Source organism: Ursus americanus, chromosome 2, assembly GCF_024610735.1.
Source record: "Ursus americanus isolate L20-20 chromosome 2, mUrsAme1.1.p, whole genome shotgun sequence".
NCBI classification, from domain to species: domain Eukaryota; kingdom Metazoa; phylum Chordata; class Mammalia; order Carnivora; family Ursidae; genus Ursus; species Ursus americanus.
The window spans coordinates 4,650,473-4,668,300 of NC_142128.1; the positions used below are offsets into that span (position 1 = coordinate 4,650,473).

Genomic DNA, 17,828 nt, shown 5'->3' on the forward strand with positions numbered 1-17,828 from the left:
ACTCCACGCCTTCCTTGTCATAGGAAGCCAAACGGATGCTTCAGTGAGAGCTTTTACAAATGGGGAAACTGAGGCCCTTAGAGGCTCTGGCAAAGCAAGGACCAGAACCTGGGATCTCCTGACTCCTGATCCAGTGATCTTGAATCCCCGACTACAACCCCTCTGGCCCTCCCACCCCAGGCTGGCCCAAACTTCCAGACAGTCCAGGGTGGATTCATCACCACCATCGCCTGTCCCCTGCCCCCCTCTTCAGTCCCGGGGGAAGGACTCCCCTTTCCGCAGCAGGTCTTCCCTGAGCATCCCTCTTCCTCCCCTGACAGTCCCTACAGCCTCACAAGAGAATGCCTCATAGTCTGAGAGTACATTTTCTTTAGGCATTTGTCACTTCCCGCTCTTGCTTCCAAATCAAATGTAGAGGAACAGCTGATAAAAGAGGCAAAAAGGAAAGAACCCTGACATCCACAGGAGCAAACTACCAGCCCCGTCCCCAGACGATGGCCAGTGGAAAAAGAGTTTGTCCCTCACAGTTCCCAAAAGGAGGGGGCGTGGCCACACCACGCAGGGCCACACGGGGTAAGGGAAGGATCGGGCAAGGTAGGCTAAGCAGGTATAGGATTGGTTGGAGCACGCTCTGAGGCCCAGGAGCTGTCCCCAGTCAGTCGGCAGGTACCTGGCCCTGGGAGATTAGGGCAGGGCACAGTCGAGGCCCAGGGTATGAGAGCCCCATAGGGAAGGGCGTTGGGTGTGGGCTCTGGATTGGTTGGTTTGCATACAAGAGGCACTCTTTGGAGCCAGTTATTTATCATGTAGACATGGGTTAGCCGCAGAAGGGCAGTGCTTCCAGGGTCAGCAACGCCCCAAGATGCCAAAGCCTCAGGAAGTAGAGACAAACAAGCATGATTAATGCACCATGTTTCCCAGCCTGGAGGAGGAAGCTGCCTCCCTGTACGCAAGTGCATGTTCTCCTGATGACAGAGGCACGGAGGAATCTATGATGTGAACCGTTATGTGCAGGGCAAAGAACAGTAGGAGTGGGCTTCTCAGCAGGTGCACGGATGCTGCGGAAATAAGGCTCCCAAGACCTTCTTTATTTTTTCCTCCTTCTCCAACAGCTCAGGGCTGCCAGTGGTCCACACTGAGCCCCAAACCCTCCCACCCCCACCCAGGGGCTCACTTCCTGCTCAGAGTAGCTGAGAGCAAAGGAGTGCTGGGTCTAATGTGGGATCTGCTGACTTGAATTTGGCTCTCCTTTGCCATTCATCCCATTTGGCACCTGTAAAACGGGTTCACAGAGCGCAGCCCTGCCCAGCTGACCAGCACGTGCTCTCTTCTTGCTTCTAGGGAGCCCGGCTGACAATGCGTCCCTCAAGTCAGGCGACCGGATCCTCTTCCTCAATGGACTGGACATGAGGTCAGAGGCTACTGGGGACATCAGAGCTTGGTGACAAACCATCCTCCAAGACTCCTGGCTCTTGAGACACCTAGGCTGTGGTCCTGATTTCCTATGACCAGTTTGTCCCCAGGGTCTGCCCCTCTTCCTATGGGGACTCTTGAATCTATTCCCTCAGACTAGACAGGATGTCAGTTCATCCTTCCAACCAGAAAATACCCCAGCTCCATGCAAGGTACTCAGAGGGGTTTTTTGTTCTTGTTTTGTTTTTGTTTTTAAAGATTCTATTTTTAAGTAATCGCTACATGCCTGACGTGGGGCTAGAACTTACAACCCCAAGATCAAGAGTCACATGCTCTACCAGCTGAGCCAGCCCGGTGCCCAGGGGACACAGAATTAAATGGACCATGAGTGTCTTGCCCTTGAAGGAGAGTCCTGCCTGGGGATGACATGGGCACAACCCCTCTGCATGACAAGTGTCCAGCTCGTCCTGAGCCTGGAGCTTCTCCTGCAGAGGAGATAAATGAGCAGGAGAGGCAGGACCCTGTCTTCTGGTCCTGGCCTAGCTGTGGACTGCTGAGCGGCCTCCACAGGCAGGACAGGGAGAGCTGGTGGGTGGTCGTGGACGTTGCTCATGCTGGTCAGGCCCTCCCGGGCCATCTCTTCTTGGCAGGAACTGCTCCCATGACAAGGTGGTGTCCATGCTTCAAGGCAGTGGCGCGATGCCCACACTGGTGGTGGAGGAGGGGCTTGTCCCGTTTGCCAGCGGTGAGACACCCACGGCCACTTGGTGCTGTGGCCCACAGAGACCCTGCCAGGGCCTCCACGTGTGGGACTTACAAGTCTGCAGGGGACTCTGCTTTCCCCCCAAACCTGCAGCTGCCCTTCCCAGGTGGTGCTGTAGATTCCAGTGGGGTGGCCTCAGGGCCCTGCCTGGGGCTGTCCCTCCATCCCCGTCCCCAGCTCCTGGCAGGAGGTGTGTCTCCCAGTGCCCGGCGCTCCCCCCGGCTGCCAGAGCAACCGCATCTGACCCGGGGATGCTGGGTCACCTGTGCCTCTCCTGCCTGTGGCCCCGACAGACTCCGATTCCTTGGATTCCCCCAACCCGTCCTCGGCGCTCACCTCCCTGCAATGGGTGGCAGAGATCCTGCCCTCCAGCATCCGGGTGCAGGGGAGGACGTTCAGCCAGCAGCTGGAGCACCTACTCACGCCTCCTGAGCGCTACGGGGTCTGCCGGGCCCTGGAGAGCTTCTTCCAGCACAGGTGGCTGGGCCAGAGTGGTGGTGGGGGCTTCCTGGGGTGGGCCCCAAGTCCTGCCCAGACTCGCCATCCGGGTCTCCCTGCCCATGCCTCCTGAGCCCGCTTCTCCTGGGAGACACTCACAGCAGTTGCTGGTACCAGGGGCCCTGGGGTGGTGGGCAGTCAAGGTGCCCGACCACAAACCCTGACTCTGAACCCTCCTAGCCACGTGACCCAGCCTCTGTCAAGCGAACCGGTGACCTCTGTGGTGTTGTTTGTGGAAGGGTCACAGGACTAGCCTGTGGACGCTTGCCCCCGGCCAGCCGGGCCTGTTGGGGCTGGTTTGGTGTCTTCCTTTCTGTCCCTGAGTGGCGGCAGCCTGCATCTGTCACGCTCCTCGGTCCACAGGGTCATTGTCATTGTCCGTGCAAACCCCTCATCCTTTTCTTTTTTGCTTAAAAAGCTTTATTGAGGTATAATTCACATGCCCCACAACTCCCTCGTGTAAGTGTGCAACACACTGGTCTTTAGTTAACAACTCTGTGCACCCATCGCCACACTCAGTTTTAGAACATTCTCACTCAAAAAGAAACCCCCTGCACCTCTTCACTATGACCCCCTCCTCTTCCTCCCCTTCCCCCTCGTCCCCCCCAACAACCACGAATCTACTTTAGTGTCTCTGTGGCTTTCTCTACTCTGGGCTTTCATACGAATAGGATCCTACAGTATTCTGTCTGGCTCCTTTCACCCAACATCCTGTTTTCAATGTTCGGCCAAGTTATAGCCTCTACTTCTTCCCTTTTTCATGGCCAAATAACATTCCATTGTGTGGATAGACCACATGTTGTCTGTCCATTTGTCTGTGATGGACACTTGGCTTGTTTCCACCTTTCGTTCATTCCCTTTTAGCTCCACTCCCTCTTCTGTGTCCCTCCCCTTCCCAAGGCCACCAGTCCGATGAGTTTAACAGGAGTCCTTCTGTTTGACGTGTTCTTGAAGCATAGGCATTGCTGTTTCAAAAGGATTCTTTTTTTAAAAGTTTTATTTACCTAAATAATCTCTACACCCAACGTGGGACTCGAACTCATGACCCTGAGCTCAAGAGTCACATGCTTTTCCAACGGAGCCAGCCAGGCGCCCCCCATGGGATGTATTTTTGGGCCACATCACAATTGTGGGTATCCCGTGCGCAGTCTGTGTGTGACTTTGTTTTTCACCAAGTGCTACATGTTTAGATCTGTCTGTGTCGCTCTATGTACACGTAATACGTTGTTTACAACTGCAGCCAGATTCCTGTGGATCAGGGTCCGGGTCTGATCTATTTACCTGCCAGTGACAGACACCCGCTTGTCACCACTCTCCTCCATCGCAGTAGCAGGGATGAACATCATCGTGCCCATTTCCCCGTGGTGCTGTGTACGACTCATTCGGAATTTATATCTAAGAATAGCGTTGCTGGCTGTTAAAGTATTTGTTTCCTTAAATTTCACTAGGTCGTCCCAAGTTGCTCCCCAGAGCACGGCCGTCTCTCACCTACAGGGCACCCGGGCTCCCTCATCTCCACGTCCTCACCAACACTTGGCACCATCCAGCCTTCCGCTCATGCTAGTCTTTTAGGCGTAAAGTGACATCTTCTTATTTTATCTGGGGTTTTGAAATGACTGTTTTACACATCTCTGAATGTCCTTGTTCGCGTTTTCTGTTTCTTTATCTGTCGATTACCGGCTGAGACCCTTTGCCCATTTTCATTTTACTGGGCTTTTTGTTCCTGTTGATTTGCCGGAGTTCCTTGTATATTTTAGAGACTGACTCCTTGTTGATTTCCGACATCGTAAACATCTTCTCCCATTCGTTACTTGTTATTACTTCTCTTATACCTAATATCAACGTGTCCAAGTTGGGCTTCTTTGAACAGGTATCCTTGATTTTGTCAAATCAAATTCAGTACGTTTTAGGCTTTACGGCTTTGGTGTTTAAAATTTTAAGAACTCTTTCCTTAACCCTAGGCCAAAAGATGGTCTCCCACACTGTCTTCTATGAATTTTACCATTGTATTTTTCGTACTCTGTTTTGTACCCACCTACAGTTCATCCTTATGTGGGGTGTTACGTCCGGATCCAGTTTTATTTTCCCATATAATGCGAGGATCAGCAAACTATTTCTACGAAGGACCACACAGTAAATATTTTAGGCTTTGTGGGCCATATGGTCTCCATAGAAAAGATTCAACCCTGCCGTTGTAGCTCGAAAACAGCCATAGACAATATGTAAGCACACAGTCATGGCTGTGTTCCAATAAAACTTTTTTTTTACAAAAGCAGAAGGTGGGCCAGATTTTGGGCTGTGGGCCATCATTTGCCAATCCCTGCTATAGTGAGTTGGTTTACCCAATACACTCTGTGTTTTCATTGTACAGTGATGTAGATGCTATTTTTATCCACATTTTACAGAAGAGGAAACTGAGGTACAGGGGAATTAAGTAATCTGAGAAAGGTCACTTGGCTGGTAAGTGGCAGAGCCAGGATTTGAATGGGGGGGGGCATCGCCAGAGCCTGCCTTCCCACCTTCCCCACTTCTCTGTCTTGGCAGGGGTGGGTTCTATGGCCTGGAAGTGCCCCCTTGTCCATCTCCCCCTCCCCCCATGGCGAGCCCTGAGTCATGAAGCCCTTGCTCCTGCGCCCTCCCCCAGGAACATCGACACCCTCATCGTGGACGTCTACCCTGTGCTGGACACGCCTGTCAAGCAAGTTCTTTGGCAGTTCATCTACCAGCTGCTGACTTACGAGGAGCAGGAGCTCTGCCAGGAGAAAATCGCATGTTTCCTGGGCTACACGGCCATGACAGGTGAGCAGCCCCTCCCCCTGCCCAGCCCACCCAGTGAAGAGCCAGGCACCTGTTCTCGGATGACAGCCGACCTGGGCGTCTCCCACAGACAGATGCGCCCCCCCTGGCCTGTGGACACATGCTGGGTGCACCCAGCCTGGTCGCACACTTGGCCCCACAGACGTGCCTTCCCAGCTTGATGCTTAAGTAGCGTCTGCCACATTACCTTAGATTTTAGACACCCCACCTATCTGCCCGGAATCCCAGCCTTCGCACCCACAAAATGGGAGTGGCCTCAGTGGCTGTGCATTGCACGCCAAGAAGCGTGTCGCAGATCAAGAAATTCATGTGGTGGCCATTTATAGCGCTGGAGAGCAAGGACACAGCCAGGCCGCGCCTGGCTGGTGGGCCTTGATGCACACAGAGGCACACTAGGGCCCGCCGGCCATGTGCGGCCTCAGCTTCCCCCTGCTGCACACGTCTTACAGTGGGTCCCGTGTGCCCATAAAACCCCGCACTTCACCATTTAGGCCACAGGGATCGGAAGTGTGCCAAACACTGTGCCCATGTTCTAGGCGCTCTGCACCTGCTGTCACAGCCTACAGACCTCCCGCGTGCTGGCTCTCGGGCGCCCACTAGCTCTCGTCCTGGGGACCCACAGTTTGCCGGGGGAGGCTCCAGGGTTTTAGCAAGACGCTCAGAGTATGGGCTGGTCCACAGATGGTCCATATGTCTGCCTAGACCTGGAATCTTCCATCTCAGCCCACATGCCAAACACAGCCTGGGTCACAGATTGGTGCAGACAGCGGCTGCCTTCACCCCTCCTGTGTTTGGAGGCCCTTTGTCCAGCTGAGGGGACAAGGGGCCCATCTCCTGTTCATGTTGCACAGCAGAGCCGGAGCCCGAGCTGGACCTGGAGCCGGAGCCCGAGCCTGAGCCCGAGCCAGTGCCCGAGCTGCAGCGGCGGAGCTCCCTGAGGGCTTCATCCATGTGCCGCCGCAGCCTCCGGTCCCAGGGCCTGGAGGCCAGCCTCAGTTGCGGTGAGGCTCTGGACCAAAAGGCGGGACTGGGTGTGAGGGTGCCACCAGTGCTCAGTTCTCCCGCCTGCAGAATGGGGTTGGTGGGATGAGAGATCCCTGAGAACAGGTTGAGCAGGGCTGAGTGATGGCCCGCCTGGAGCTACAGGGCTTGCTGGTTCTTTCTCCGTGGCTGCGCATGGGGCCTGGGCTGGAACCCAAGCCTTAGAGCTCAAAGGGGTCACTAGACCTCTCCATGGTGGATTCCACCCTCTCCGATTCCCCTGGCAGGTCCTGGCGACTGCCCCGAGATGCCTCTTCCTCTAATCCCAGGCGAGCGCCAGGCAGGCGACGGCACATCCCTCCCTGAGACCCCCAATCCTAAGATGGTGAGACCCCATTGGCTGCCCTCCTGGTGGTTCAGGTGGCTCCTGGGAATAGGGGGATCATGGGGCTGGGGCAGATCCCTGCCTCCCACATCACCCAGACCTGGCCTCATGGGGGAGGTGACGGTTGGCTGGACTCACCCTGGCCTCCTGTCCCTGAAGATGTCAGCCGTCTATGCGGAGCTCGAGTCCCGACTGAACAGCAGCTTCAAAGGGAAGGTGGGGACCACATCCAGATCCCGTGCCTCCCCACCAGTGCCCAGCCCGGCAGGCCCAGCAGGTAGGAGCTCAGCCAGCCCTGGTTACTGAGAGCAGAACTGGCCTCTGGCCTCTGCGTTATCTGTCTGTGCGTTGCCCCCATCTGGGGCACATCGTTGGAGCCTCCCCTTTGCTCCATGACCACATGACTGAGTTGTGGGGAACCTCAGCAGCCTGCATGGCAAAGGTCCATCGAGCTCAGGGTCGTCACAGGCATCCCGTGCCCCCTCTGATCCTTACCCCTGCTGCAGATTTAGAAAAGCAGAGGTCCTCCCCCAAAGGAGCCCCAAGTTAACATGTAGCTGTTGGATAAACTATTAAGTCTATGCATTGCTCTGTGGAAGGCACAACTGGGAAGATGGTTTCTCTGCAGTTCAGAAGGCAGGACCCCTGGGCAACGTTCCTGTCAGCCAAGGGCCTGTTGGGTGTGGGAAGTGCCTTGTGATCCTTGATCTGGGGCCCGGAGAAGGCCCCTCTGCCCTTTCAGTTGTATTCAGTTGGTCCCAGGTGTGACCCGAGGTCCCTTCCAAGATGTGCTGGGGTCTGGCCTGTCCTGGGGCGAAGTAGTATTCCCCCTCACCTACTCTGACCTTTGATTTCCCTCGGAGAAGGGCCTGGGGAGGCAGGATCATCTAGGGTCTTCTTGTGCTGGGTCCAGAGAGGGAAAGGAAGGTGCCCAGGGACACAGAGCCAAACTGCCCCAGGCCCCTCCCCTCCAGCCTGCACCTGGAACCCAGGTACTGACTGAAGAAGGGTCCTCACACTTGATCCCCCACCCCAGGGCCCAGGACCCTGTCCAGCGTCTCGTGGCCCAGCGAGCGGCTCCTGCCCTCCCCCTGCTACTACCCACTGTGTTCAGGGGGCCTGGCATCCCCCAGCAGCTCTGAGTCCCACCCCTACGCCAGCCTGGACAGCAGCAGGGCGCCCTCCCCACAGCCAGACCCCGGGCCCATCCGCTCCGACAGCCCCCCAAGCCCGGACCCTGCCCGCCCGCCCAGCCACAGGAAGCTCTTCACCTTCTCCCGCCCCGTGCGAAGCCGGGATACTGACCGCTTCCTGGATGTGCTGAGTGAGCAGCTGGGCCCCCGGGTCACTGTCGTGGATGATTTCCTGAGCCCTGAGAATGATTATGAGGAGGTGAGCACATGCCAGCAGATGTGGAGGCCAGGGGCCCAGGTGTGACATGGGGGTCTGTAAGGGGAACAGTATCCCTGGGCTCCTGCAAGAGCCCTGTTGCCTTTGGGATCTGCCCCAGGCTACTCCTCTTCCTGCCCCAGTCCATCCTAGAATCTGTCCCAGGCTACCCCATTCCCTGGCTAAGCGATCCCACCCTTTGACTCAGCATAACACCCCTCACTCAAGGCTCCCCCATATTCCTTGTCTCAGGTTACCCCATTCCTTCCCCCAGACTACTTGGCAGGCCATCCTACCCACAGCCTCAGGCTAACCCGCCAGACTATCCTATCCTTGTCCCCAGGCTATCCCAACCCCTGCCCCAGGCTATCCCACCCTCCCTCACCTTGCTCTGCCCTGGGCAGATGAGCTTCCACGATGACCAGGGAAGCTTTGTGACCAATGAGCGGAGCAGCGCTAGTGAGTGCATCAGCAGCAGTGAGGAAGGCAGCTCCCTGACCTACTCCTCCATCTCCGACCACATCCCCCCGCCCCCGCTCAGCCCCCCGCCTCCTCCACCTCTGCCCTTCCATGACCCCAAGCCCAGCTCCCGCACCCCTGATGGTCCCCGGGGCCCTTCTCAGACACTGGCCAAGCCCCTCACCCAACTCAGCCACCCAGTCCCTCCACCTCCCCCGCCACCCCTGCCCCCACCGGTGCCCTGTGCACCCCCCATGCTGTCTCGGGGCCTGGGTCACCGCCGAAGTGAGACCAGCCACATGAGCGTCAAGCGCCTGCGGTGGGAGCAGGTGGAGAACTCGGAAGGCACCATCTGGGGTCAGGTAGGTGACCTGGGGCCTGGGCGTGCCCTGCACCAGGGGAGGCTGGCCTGGGCAGCAGCATTGAAGATAAGACCCTGTCCAGTTTCTAGCCTCTGGCATTTCCCTGCTTCCATTCCCCCAGCATTGGAAGCCCAGGGCAGCTCTGGTGAGCTCACCCCCTGCAAAGGACCCCTCAGACAGGGCCAGACCTCTTAGCCACCTCTTTAAGCCCCCGTGGTTGGCTGCAGCCCCTTTGCAGTCCCTTTATCCCCCTGCTCCAGTGCAATATTCTGCCTCCTGCCTGGAGAGTGTTCCAGGTGTGTGCGCGTTATTGACCTCGTGAGGAGGCAGCTCACCGCCTCATAACTTGGACGATCCAGCTTCTCCTGCAGTCTCTTCTGGTCCCCAGTTTCTCCCAGGGCCTGATGAGGGCTCTCCCCGGTAGCTCCCAGGGCAGCTCTTAGTGAATGGGGGTGTGTGGGGGGGATGGCAGTCCAGCTGCCAGTGTTCCTCCTCCCCCCGAAACTCCCCACCCCCCGCACCCCCACCCCTGCCTTGCAGCTGGGGGAAGATTCCGACTATGACAAGCTGAGCGACATGGTGAAATACCTCGATTTGGAACTCCACTTTGGCACCCAGAAACCTGCTAGTGAGTAGCCTGAGGGCCCTGGGGGAACCCTCATACCAGGCTGTCTGTGGAAGCCCACCTGCTGCCTTCTGTGGCATCCCAGGGCTTCGAGTCCCAGAGGGAGGCACTGACTGCCACTTACTTCCTATGTCCCCCAGTGATTTAACCTCTCAGAGCTTCAGTTTTCCCATCTGAAAGTGGAGCTAATCATAGTAGCTTGTATTTATTGCATGTTCACCAAATGCCAGACACCCCCATTTCTAAATTTATCCTGTGACAATTCTACGAGGTAGGGACTGTGATCACCGTAACTTCCTGATGAGGAAGCACAGAGAGGCTAGGTAGTTTGCTCAAAGTCACACAGCCCGAATAAGGGGATCAGGAGACATCTGTATCTAGCCGACTAGATGTCCCTTCCAGGCTCTCTGTCCCCTCGCCCTTCTCTGGGTATTTCCCTATAGTCATCGGGTGGGGCTCCAGGCAGCCAGGGATATTGTGTGTAGAAGGTGGTTCCGGGGTGGAAGAGAAAGGCCTCTGTCCATCCAGGAAGCATCTGCAAGGTGGAGAGATGGTTGGTTCCCCTTCCTTGGGCAGCTCAGCCCCAAGGGCCCAGTGGAGCGAGGGTGGGGGAGAGGTATGCACCACGCATGCTGTGTATGTTACAACGGCCTGGAGAGTCCCTGAGTGGGAGACTGAGGAAGGAGGGGACTGGGGACACCTGGGGCTGATTCAGTTAAGGCCATGTCAGGGGGTGTCTGGGTTGTTGGGTGTGGCCACACCGCTCCTGGATCCTCCCACCAGCCTCACTTCCTCGCATTAAACCATTTTCCCTTCCAGAGCCAGTGCCTGGGCCTGAGCCCTTCAGGAAGAAAGAGGTGGTGGAGATCCTGTCTCACAAGAAGGCCTACAACACCTGTGAGGGGTTGGGGAGTCCCAGGGGTTGTTGGGGACGGGAGGCGGCCCTCTGTCTGGGCCACAGAGCTTTGGGTCCACTTATGTGGATGACACATTAGGCCTTGGTGGCTGAACACGGGCTGGGTGTAGGCCACTTCTTGGGTCGTAGATCCCACCCAGGCGCAGGTGTCGGCCTGGGCTCCACCCTCATGGGCCCCGCCCCCTCGCTGGCCCCGCCCACATGTAACCGGTTCCCGGGTCCTGGCCACGCCTCCAGCCATCTCCTACTCTCCCTCTCGCGGTCTCCTAGCTCATTTCTGGCACCAGCCCCCAGACCCCACCCTTATCTAGGTCTGTCCCTTCGAGAACCTCGTCCTCACCTTTATTCGGCCGAGGGAAGGGCCCTCTCCATCTCTGGGCCGTCTCCTGCTCCGCCCAGGTCCCTTGCCCCTCCCAGGTTCCACCCATTCGCCCCGGGGAACTTCTGGGCCCGCCCACCGTCCGCCTGGCCCCGCCCCCGGGCTCACCCTCGCCGCCCCGCCCGCAGCCATCCTGCTGGCTCACCTGAAGCTGAGCCCGGCCGAGCTGCGGCAGATGCTCATGAGCATGGAGCCCCGGCGCCTGGAGCCCGCGCACCTGGCGCAGCTGCTGCTCTTCGCGCCCGACGCCGACGAGGAGCAGCGCTATCAGGCCTTCCGCGAGGCGCCCGGCCGCCTCAGCGAGCCCGACCAGTTCGTCCTGCAGGTGCTGTGGCCGGGACGGCGCGGGGTGTCAGGGGGTGCTGCCCAGCGGCCTCGGCCGCCTCCCTCAGGGCTCTCGTTGTGACCGGGGCTGCGTGGGTCCCTCTCCCCTACCACCACTGCGCTCGCGCCTCTGAGTCCCAGTGCTACACCTTTCACGGCCAGTTCCCACCTGGGGCCCAAGGTAGATGGGATTGTGCTTATTTTTTGTGCTGATGTTGGGGTTGTGCTTATTTTTCTTGAGGGAATGCCGGGCAGCCAGATGACCCCCACCCCAGGCTGTGGTGGGGCGGTGAGTCTCCTGGTGGGGCGGGTGAATCCGGGCCTTGCCTTCGTGACAGATGCTATCGGTTCCCGAATACAAAACCCGCTTGCGCAGCCTGCACTTCCAGGCCACCCTACAAGAGAAGACAGAGGAGATCCGGGGCAGCCTGGAGTGCTTGCGCCAGGCCTCCCTTGAGCTCAGGAACAGCCGGAAGCTCGCCAAGATCCTGGAGGTCAGGGCGCACCCCCCTCCCTGGTCATCCCACCTGCCTGTCTTCCCCCTGGGGCTTCCAGTCTGCAGGCGCATCCTGATACTGGTCCGGGGGATGGGGTGAGGACCTGGGCAGGACCTGCCCATCTTCCTTTCCACAGTTCGTGTTGGCCATGGGCAACTATCTCAACGATGGACAGCCCAAAACCAACAAGACCACGGGCTTCAAGATCAACTTCCTGACAGAGGTGAGGGGACCAGGTGGCAGTAATCGATGAGTGTGTCCTACCGTCGAGGCTGGGAAGGCCAGGCCCAACCCAAGTTGTGGCAGAGGAGAGAAGAGGAGAGAATACCGTGACCATGGAAGGCCCCTCCCCCAGGAAGAAAAACTGGCTACCCACAGGCCAGGATCTAACTGCAGCAAAGGTTGGGGGTGGGGGGCTTTTCCAAGCCAAGCCTCAGGATCTGGAAAAAGGGAGTGTGGGGGGCAGGGAGAGCAGACTCCAGGAAGAAGGAGGGAATCCCACCTCGTAGGTTCTGTGTCCTTAATACCACCACCACTGTCAAGCTGTCCTACCCCTGAAAGGATCTAGGATCTGAGAAAGGACAGCTGGAGTACCCAGGCTTCCCACTGTTTCTGGGACCTTTGTTTTAAAAGAGAAGAAGAAAAATTCCATTTGTAGATATGAATGTTTTAGGATGTCTGAGGCACAGATGGGCCACAGATAGTTCCAGAAAACCGCAAGAGGGAAGATACGTGAGTGGTGCCCCCCCAGGGGTCAGAAAATTTGGGGCTATATCTGCTGACAAGGACACACTCCCAAGGACAGAACATCTGGTGGCCTCCTCTAGCTGGTGGATATGGGACTGGTTCCTGGGCAGAGGGTGGGGGTTGTCTCAAAGATCTGGGCCAGGGAACCTCCGAACGTCTTGGGGAGGCCTGCGGGCATCCCAGCAGTTTCACAGTGAGGAATACTAGCTACTTCGGAGCTGGTGAGTGTCAAGGGCCAGAAATTGCCACTGCAGGCCAGGAGAAGTGGGACTGAGTAGCCAGGCCTGTGGGATCAGGAATCTGATGGGTTCCTTGAGGAGGATGTATGTTGGCCGTCACTTGCAGCTGAACTCCACCAAGACTGTGGATGGGAAGTCCACCTTCCTGCACATCCTTGCCAAATCACTGAGCCAGCACTTTCCAGAACTCCTGGGTTTTGCTCAGGACCTGCCCACTGTGCCCCTGGCTGCCAAAGGTAGGCTGAGTGGATGGGCAGTGGGCGTGGAAGCAGAGGCATTGCTGTCCTGGGCTGGGAGGTCCGTGCTCATGAGGCTCTGTTCCCTTCCCTACAGTGAACCAACGGGCCCTGACCAGTGACCTGGCTGACCTCCATGGCACCATCAGTGAGATACAGGCTGCTTGCCAGAGCATGTCCCCCTCCAGTGAGGACAAGTTTGCTGTGGTCATGACGGTATCCAGTGAGCAGCCTGTCCCAGCACCAGGGTGGACCCTGGGCTGGCCAGGTAGAGCTGGCTATCGCACCAGCAGCCACCGCAGACCCCGTGTCCCAGCAGAGATTCTGGGCAGAGGCTGCTGTGGGTGGGCCCAGGGGTCCTGGCATAGGGTACATCCTGGTGATTTAGAATCCAAGCACTTACACCATGTCTCTGTAACTGAAGAGGAGCTTTTCCGACTGTCCAAAAGCCTTGGCCTTGCCCCGTCTGTCCTCGTGGGCAGTAGAGCCCAGGCTTAGGTCACAAGATACAGGGAGAGACCTGTCAGGCCTTGGCCGTCCAAAGGCAGTCAGGAGAGGGGCACATTGCCACTGAGCACAATTAGGGACGAATGCCACAGGAAAAAAAAAAGGAGAGATCAAAACTGAGAGAGTGCCAGGAGTCTACTGTAAGCAGGTGTTGGAGGAGGAGGGGGTCGTGGCATCTGAGAAGAGCCCAGAGTGGGGAGAGGGCTGCCCTACAGAGAAGGCAAGTGGACGGCCTTGGGGCTGCCCCGGATGCGGCGGGCTTTGGGAGCAGCTGAGAGGGCAGTGTGCCAAGGCATTGGAGCCTCTGGACACGGCCTGGTTCCCGGCCAAGGACAGGGCACAGGGCAGGCGGGAACCCGGCAGCTAGAGAACCCGAGTGTGCCTGGCGGTTTCCTTAGCGGAGGCCGATCAGACCTTCCTAGAGACGGCCCAGCCTGTGCTGCGGGCCCTGGACGGGCTGCAGCGCGAAGCCATGGAGGAGCTGGGGAGGGCGCTGGCCTTCTTCGGTGAGGACTCCAAAGCCACCACCTCTGAGGCCTTTTTCGGCATCTTCGCAGAGTTCATGAGCAAGTTTGAGGTGAGCCATGATGGGAGGCCTAAGGGGCCTCTTAGAAGTCCCTCCAGAGGTCAAATGCGGGGGCCTCCATGAAGCCCAGATCGGGAAAGAGCCCCCAGCAAGTGTGACGTGGCCGCCACAGGGCCGACAGTTCCCTTCTCTGGCTCTCTGGGGTGTGGGGGGAGAAGATGAGGGAGGGCAGGGGTCAGAGGCTCCTGGAACCACTGACCAGACCCTCCCCATGTGCCCCTTCCTCCCCAGCGAGCACTCAGTGACCTGGAGGCTGGGGATGGCCCGCGCAGTTCAGGGATGGTTTCACCCCTGGCCTGGTGACCTGCAGAGCCAGTCCTGCCTGAGGCCCGTCCCAGTGGCCTGGAGCAGCGCAGAGCGGCCTGGGTGTGGGAGATGGGGCCCGGCCTCCCCGGGTCTCCAGCTACCTTAGCCATCAGGCTCTGGGCACCGGGAAGGTACAGGGTCCACGTGTTCCCCTCTGTGGGCCTTGACCCTGGCTCTGGCTCCAAGTGAGCACCGGGGGCATGGGGCAGAGAGGAGGCACCAGCTCCCCAGGGGTGTGAACCTCGGCTGCCCACAGACGTGCTCACACTGGGAGGCCTGGCTTTGCTCCGCCTCACTCTGGGCCTTGGAGCAGGTGCTGGCTGTGCACCCCCTCAGGACTCTGGTCGGGTCCTGGGGGACGGGTGGAGGGGCTGAGACCAGCGAGTGGATTATGAAGCGGCCCCCACCCTGGGGTGGCGTCTGCTGTCTGCTCCTCCGAGCTTGGCCAGAGGACGCTCTGCCCCAAGCTAGGACATCAGAATCTCCTTTCGGAGCCTGCTCCCAGTGGGCTGGAGGGACACCCCTGCAGAACACGCACTCTGGAGCCTGGAGAAGGTGACCGACGCCCTTGAACATGCCATGCTAGTGGGCACAATAGGCCTTGAGGTTCCCCACCCAGTCCCGGCCTCCTGGGGCTGCTTGGAAGAAAGTGGGAGAAAGGACATCCCCAGGTGTAGGGACCTGGGGGCCTGTGCAGCTCGCCTGGGTCTCGGACGCTGGAAGAACCTGCAGTTGGCCACAGCCCGGAAGCAGGGCAGGCAGGACAGATGCCGGGCAGGGATACAGGGGAGGACTGCATTAGGAAGACATGCTATGTCAGAGTGGAGAACTGAAGGTTTTTATCCAGCAGACAAATTTAAGTCTAGTTTGGGGAACCTGAGAGTGGGATGGTGATGGTGTGGTCAAGGTAGGGGCAGAGAGAACGGAAAGATGTTCAGGTGCTGGGTGAGCAGACTCGGGGGCTGACTGCCTGGCTGGGTCGTGGTGATGTTCCCTGGAATGGGTCACAGGAGCAGAGCAGGCGTCAGGCTGGATGACAAAATGGGACATAGTTGGGATCCCAGAGGCTGTTCCACATGCATGTCTGAAGGCCCTGGTGAGGTCGGAGTAGAGGAGACAGGGAGCAGGGGTGCTGGGGCGGGGAGGATGCGTTAATTTCCTCCCATGCTCCCATTGGCAATTTTCCGCATCAGGTAGATTCCTGTTGTCTCTTTCTTTAACTTTCTTCCAGAGAAGTCTGCAATAGGCTTGAACACTGTCTCTCGGATTCTTTTTCTCTCTCTACAATCACACGGCTAATGTTCTTGGGCAGTATATGGGACCTGTTCAGTTCTTCAGTCTCCCACAGACTGCCCTTTGAGGCCATGTTCTTACCTTGTTCCCCGCTTACAGCCACCCTATAAACTTGGGGCGCCTGGGTGGCTCAGTTGGTTAAGCGTCTGACTCATGATTTCAGCTCAGGTCATGATCTCAGGGTCGAGTGATCGAATCCCGTGTTGGGCTCCATGATGGGTATGGAGCCTGCTTCAGATTCTCTCTCTCCCTCTACCTCCGCCCCTCCCCACCCTTGCTAGGCGCCTTTGCTAGTCATACAGGTCTCTCTCCCACGTCTGGGGCCTTGGCTGGGACAGCTAGGATGGCTTCACGTGGCCTCTCATCCTCCAGCCAGATAGCCAGAATGGTTCCCATGGTAGAGGCAGGGGTCCAAGAGAACCATAGTCACAGAAGCAAAGTCAGAGAAGACCCCTTGGGATCTAAGCTCAGACCTCAGACCTGGTGCACCACCATTCCATGACAGTCCCCTGTCAAAGGGCAAGTCCAGCAGATTCTAGGGGCGGGCTAATAGGCTCCACTCTTGGTGAGACGTGATGCCACGTCACCCTGCAGAGGGTGTGGATTCATGGATGGGTGGAGAATCAGGGCCGTTTTCACAATCAGTCTACCACCTGCCCATTTGGCCAGACATCCCGGTATAGATCCCAGTCTCCTTAAATCCTCAGTGGCCTCGGTCCTGCCTGGACCCAGCTCAGCTCTGGTTTGCCATCTCCGCATGTCCTCCTGGTGGCATGCCTCCCCCTCTCTCTTACCTAGTTGCCCATTACCTAATCCCCTGCCTCCACTCCGTCTAGTGGACAGCAGTGCTCTGCACCTGGCTAGGCTGGTTATTCTCCCTTCTGCTGGGGAAAGCACCTGTTTTTCATTTGGGAAATTATCCCTTCCCTACTCACAGGCCCTGAGCAGTGCCGATTAGACAAGGATGGTCTCGTGACTCTGGCTGGGTGGCTCAGAGCCCAGTTAAGACTTAAGTTGGCACTATTTGGAAAGGGAGGCTCCCTCTCTTCTGGATGAATTGTTGGATGTAGAGAGGGTGGAACCCTGGGTGGGGCTGCCAGGACCACCGTGTGGAGAACACCTGCCTGGGTATAAAGCCAATGCAGGGAAGAAGAGGAGAGGAGACCATTCCATACATCTCTTTGTCCCTGGATCCAGCCATGCCTGAAGCAGACATCCGGTTTGTCAGTCTCTGAGCCAACAAATTTCGCCTCCATTTGTAAACTTTTAAAATTTAATTGTTGGGGGTTAGGCTGGTTTGAATGGGTTTCTGTCACTTGCAACACTAAGAGGATTTGACTAAGAACACCCATCCACAGATGGTTACAGGTATTCACTCTTTTCACATTCTCAGTGGGCACTCTTCATTCATAAATGCATTGGCCAATACTTGCTGACTGCCTACCCTGTGCCAGGCACCACACCGAGTGCAGACATCTTATGGATCAGCCTCTCTGGGTTTGGTTTTCTAGGTTCTACATCATGGTGATTCTACACCCGAGTCGGTACAAAGCCCTATATGTGAGCCCATATGTGCGCCATGTCCCCCTGCCAACTCCTCACCAAGTGACAAGCTGTGAATGCAAGCATTTAGACCCCAGAAATTTACTTATTTCTCAGTGATACTACCCAAATAACATAGCTGAATTACATGCCGTCTTTCCTAATCACACATGTTTCCTAGGTAGTGTGCCCAACATTTTACGTATTTCAGCTCATTTCACGTTCACAGTGACCCTCTGAGGTGGGTTTTTGTCCTCTCATTTTTACAAATAAAAAATGAAACTCAGGAAGGATTGTGACTTGCTGGATCAAAAACTCAGCTCTGTCTACATGAAAGCCCATCTTCTGCGTGGAAATATCTTCTTTGTGTTGCTCAACACGATTTTACAAATATATATATACACATATGTCATATATATATGTGTCTCAGGGCCTTATCACTACCCTGCTTTCAGAGCCAAGTTTTCAGAATTGTGGTCCACTCTCCCTGCCTCTGCGTCCCCACCATCCCATCACCTCTCAGCGCTCGGCCATCTGCCTTTTTCTCCCATCATCCCCCTCAAC

At 57.2% G+C, this 17,828-nt stretch overlaps 1 protein-coding gene across 6 annotated transcripts in view; it reads left to right on the forward strand.

Moving 5' to 3' along the window:
* GRID2IP (Grid2 interacting protein) overlaps positions 1–17,550 on the forward strand; it is a 57,738-nt gene extending 40,188 nt beyond the window's left edge. For 2 of the 6 annotated variants that reach the window (XM_087867121.1, XM_087867130.1), the window contains 18 exons: positions 1,342–1,411; positions 2,064–2,158; positions 2,470–2,653; positions 5,319–5,473; positions 6,343–6,492; positions 6,760–6,857; positions 7,017–7,134; positions 7,894–8,249; positions 8,651–9,067; positions 9,608–9,695; positions 10,512–10,589; positions 11,116–11,312; positions 11,650–11,805; positions 11,945–12,031; positions 12,901–13,030; positions 13,128–13,246; positions 13,950–14,114; positions 14,355–17,550. In XM_087867121.1, coding sequence (XP_087723247.1) covers positions 1,342–1,411; positions 2,064–2,158; positions 2,470–2,653; positions 5,319–5,473; positions 6,343–6,492; positions 6,760–6,857; positions 7,017–7,134; positions 7,894–8,249; positions 8,651–9,067; positions 9,608–9,695; positions 10,512–10,589; positions 11,116–11,312; positions 11,650–11,805; positions 11,945–12,031; positions 12,901–13,030; positions 13,128–13,246; positions 13,950–14,114; positions 14,355–14,426 — 2,735 coding nt within the window. In that variant the 3' untranslated portion in view covers positions 14,427–17,550. Of the gene's footprint in view, positions 1–1,341; positions 1,412–2,063; positions 2,159–2,469; positions 2,654–5,318; positions 5,474–6,342; positions 6,493–6,759; positions 6,858–7,016; positions 7,135–7,893; positions 8,250–8,650; positions 9,068–9,607; positions 9,696–10,511; positions 10,590–11,115; positions 11,313–11,649; positions 11,806–11,944; positions 12,032–12,900; positions 13,031–13,127; positions 14,115–14,354 lie in introns of those variants that run through there. The other 4 variants (XM_045813310.2, XM_045813312.2, XM_087867115.1 and 1 more) reach the window with 3 other exon arrangements.
* Positions 17,551–17,828: the final 278 nt, after the last annotated feature.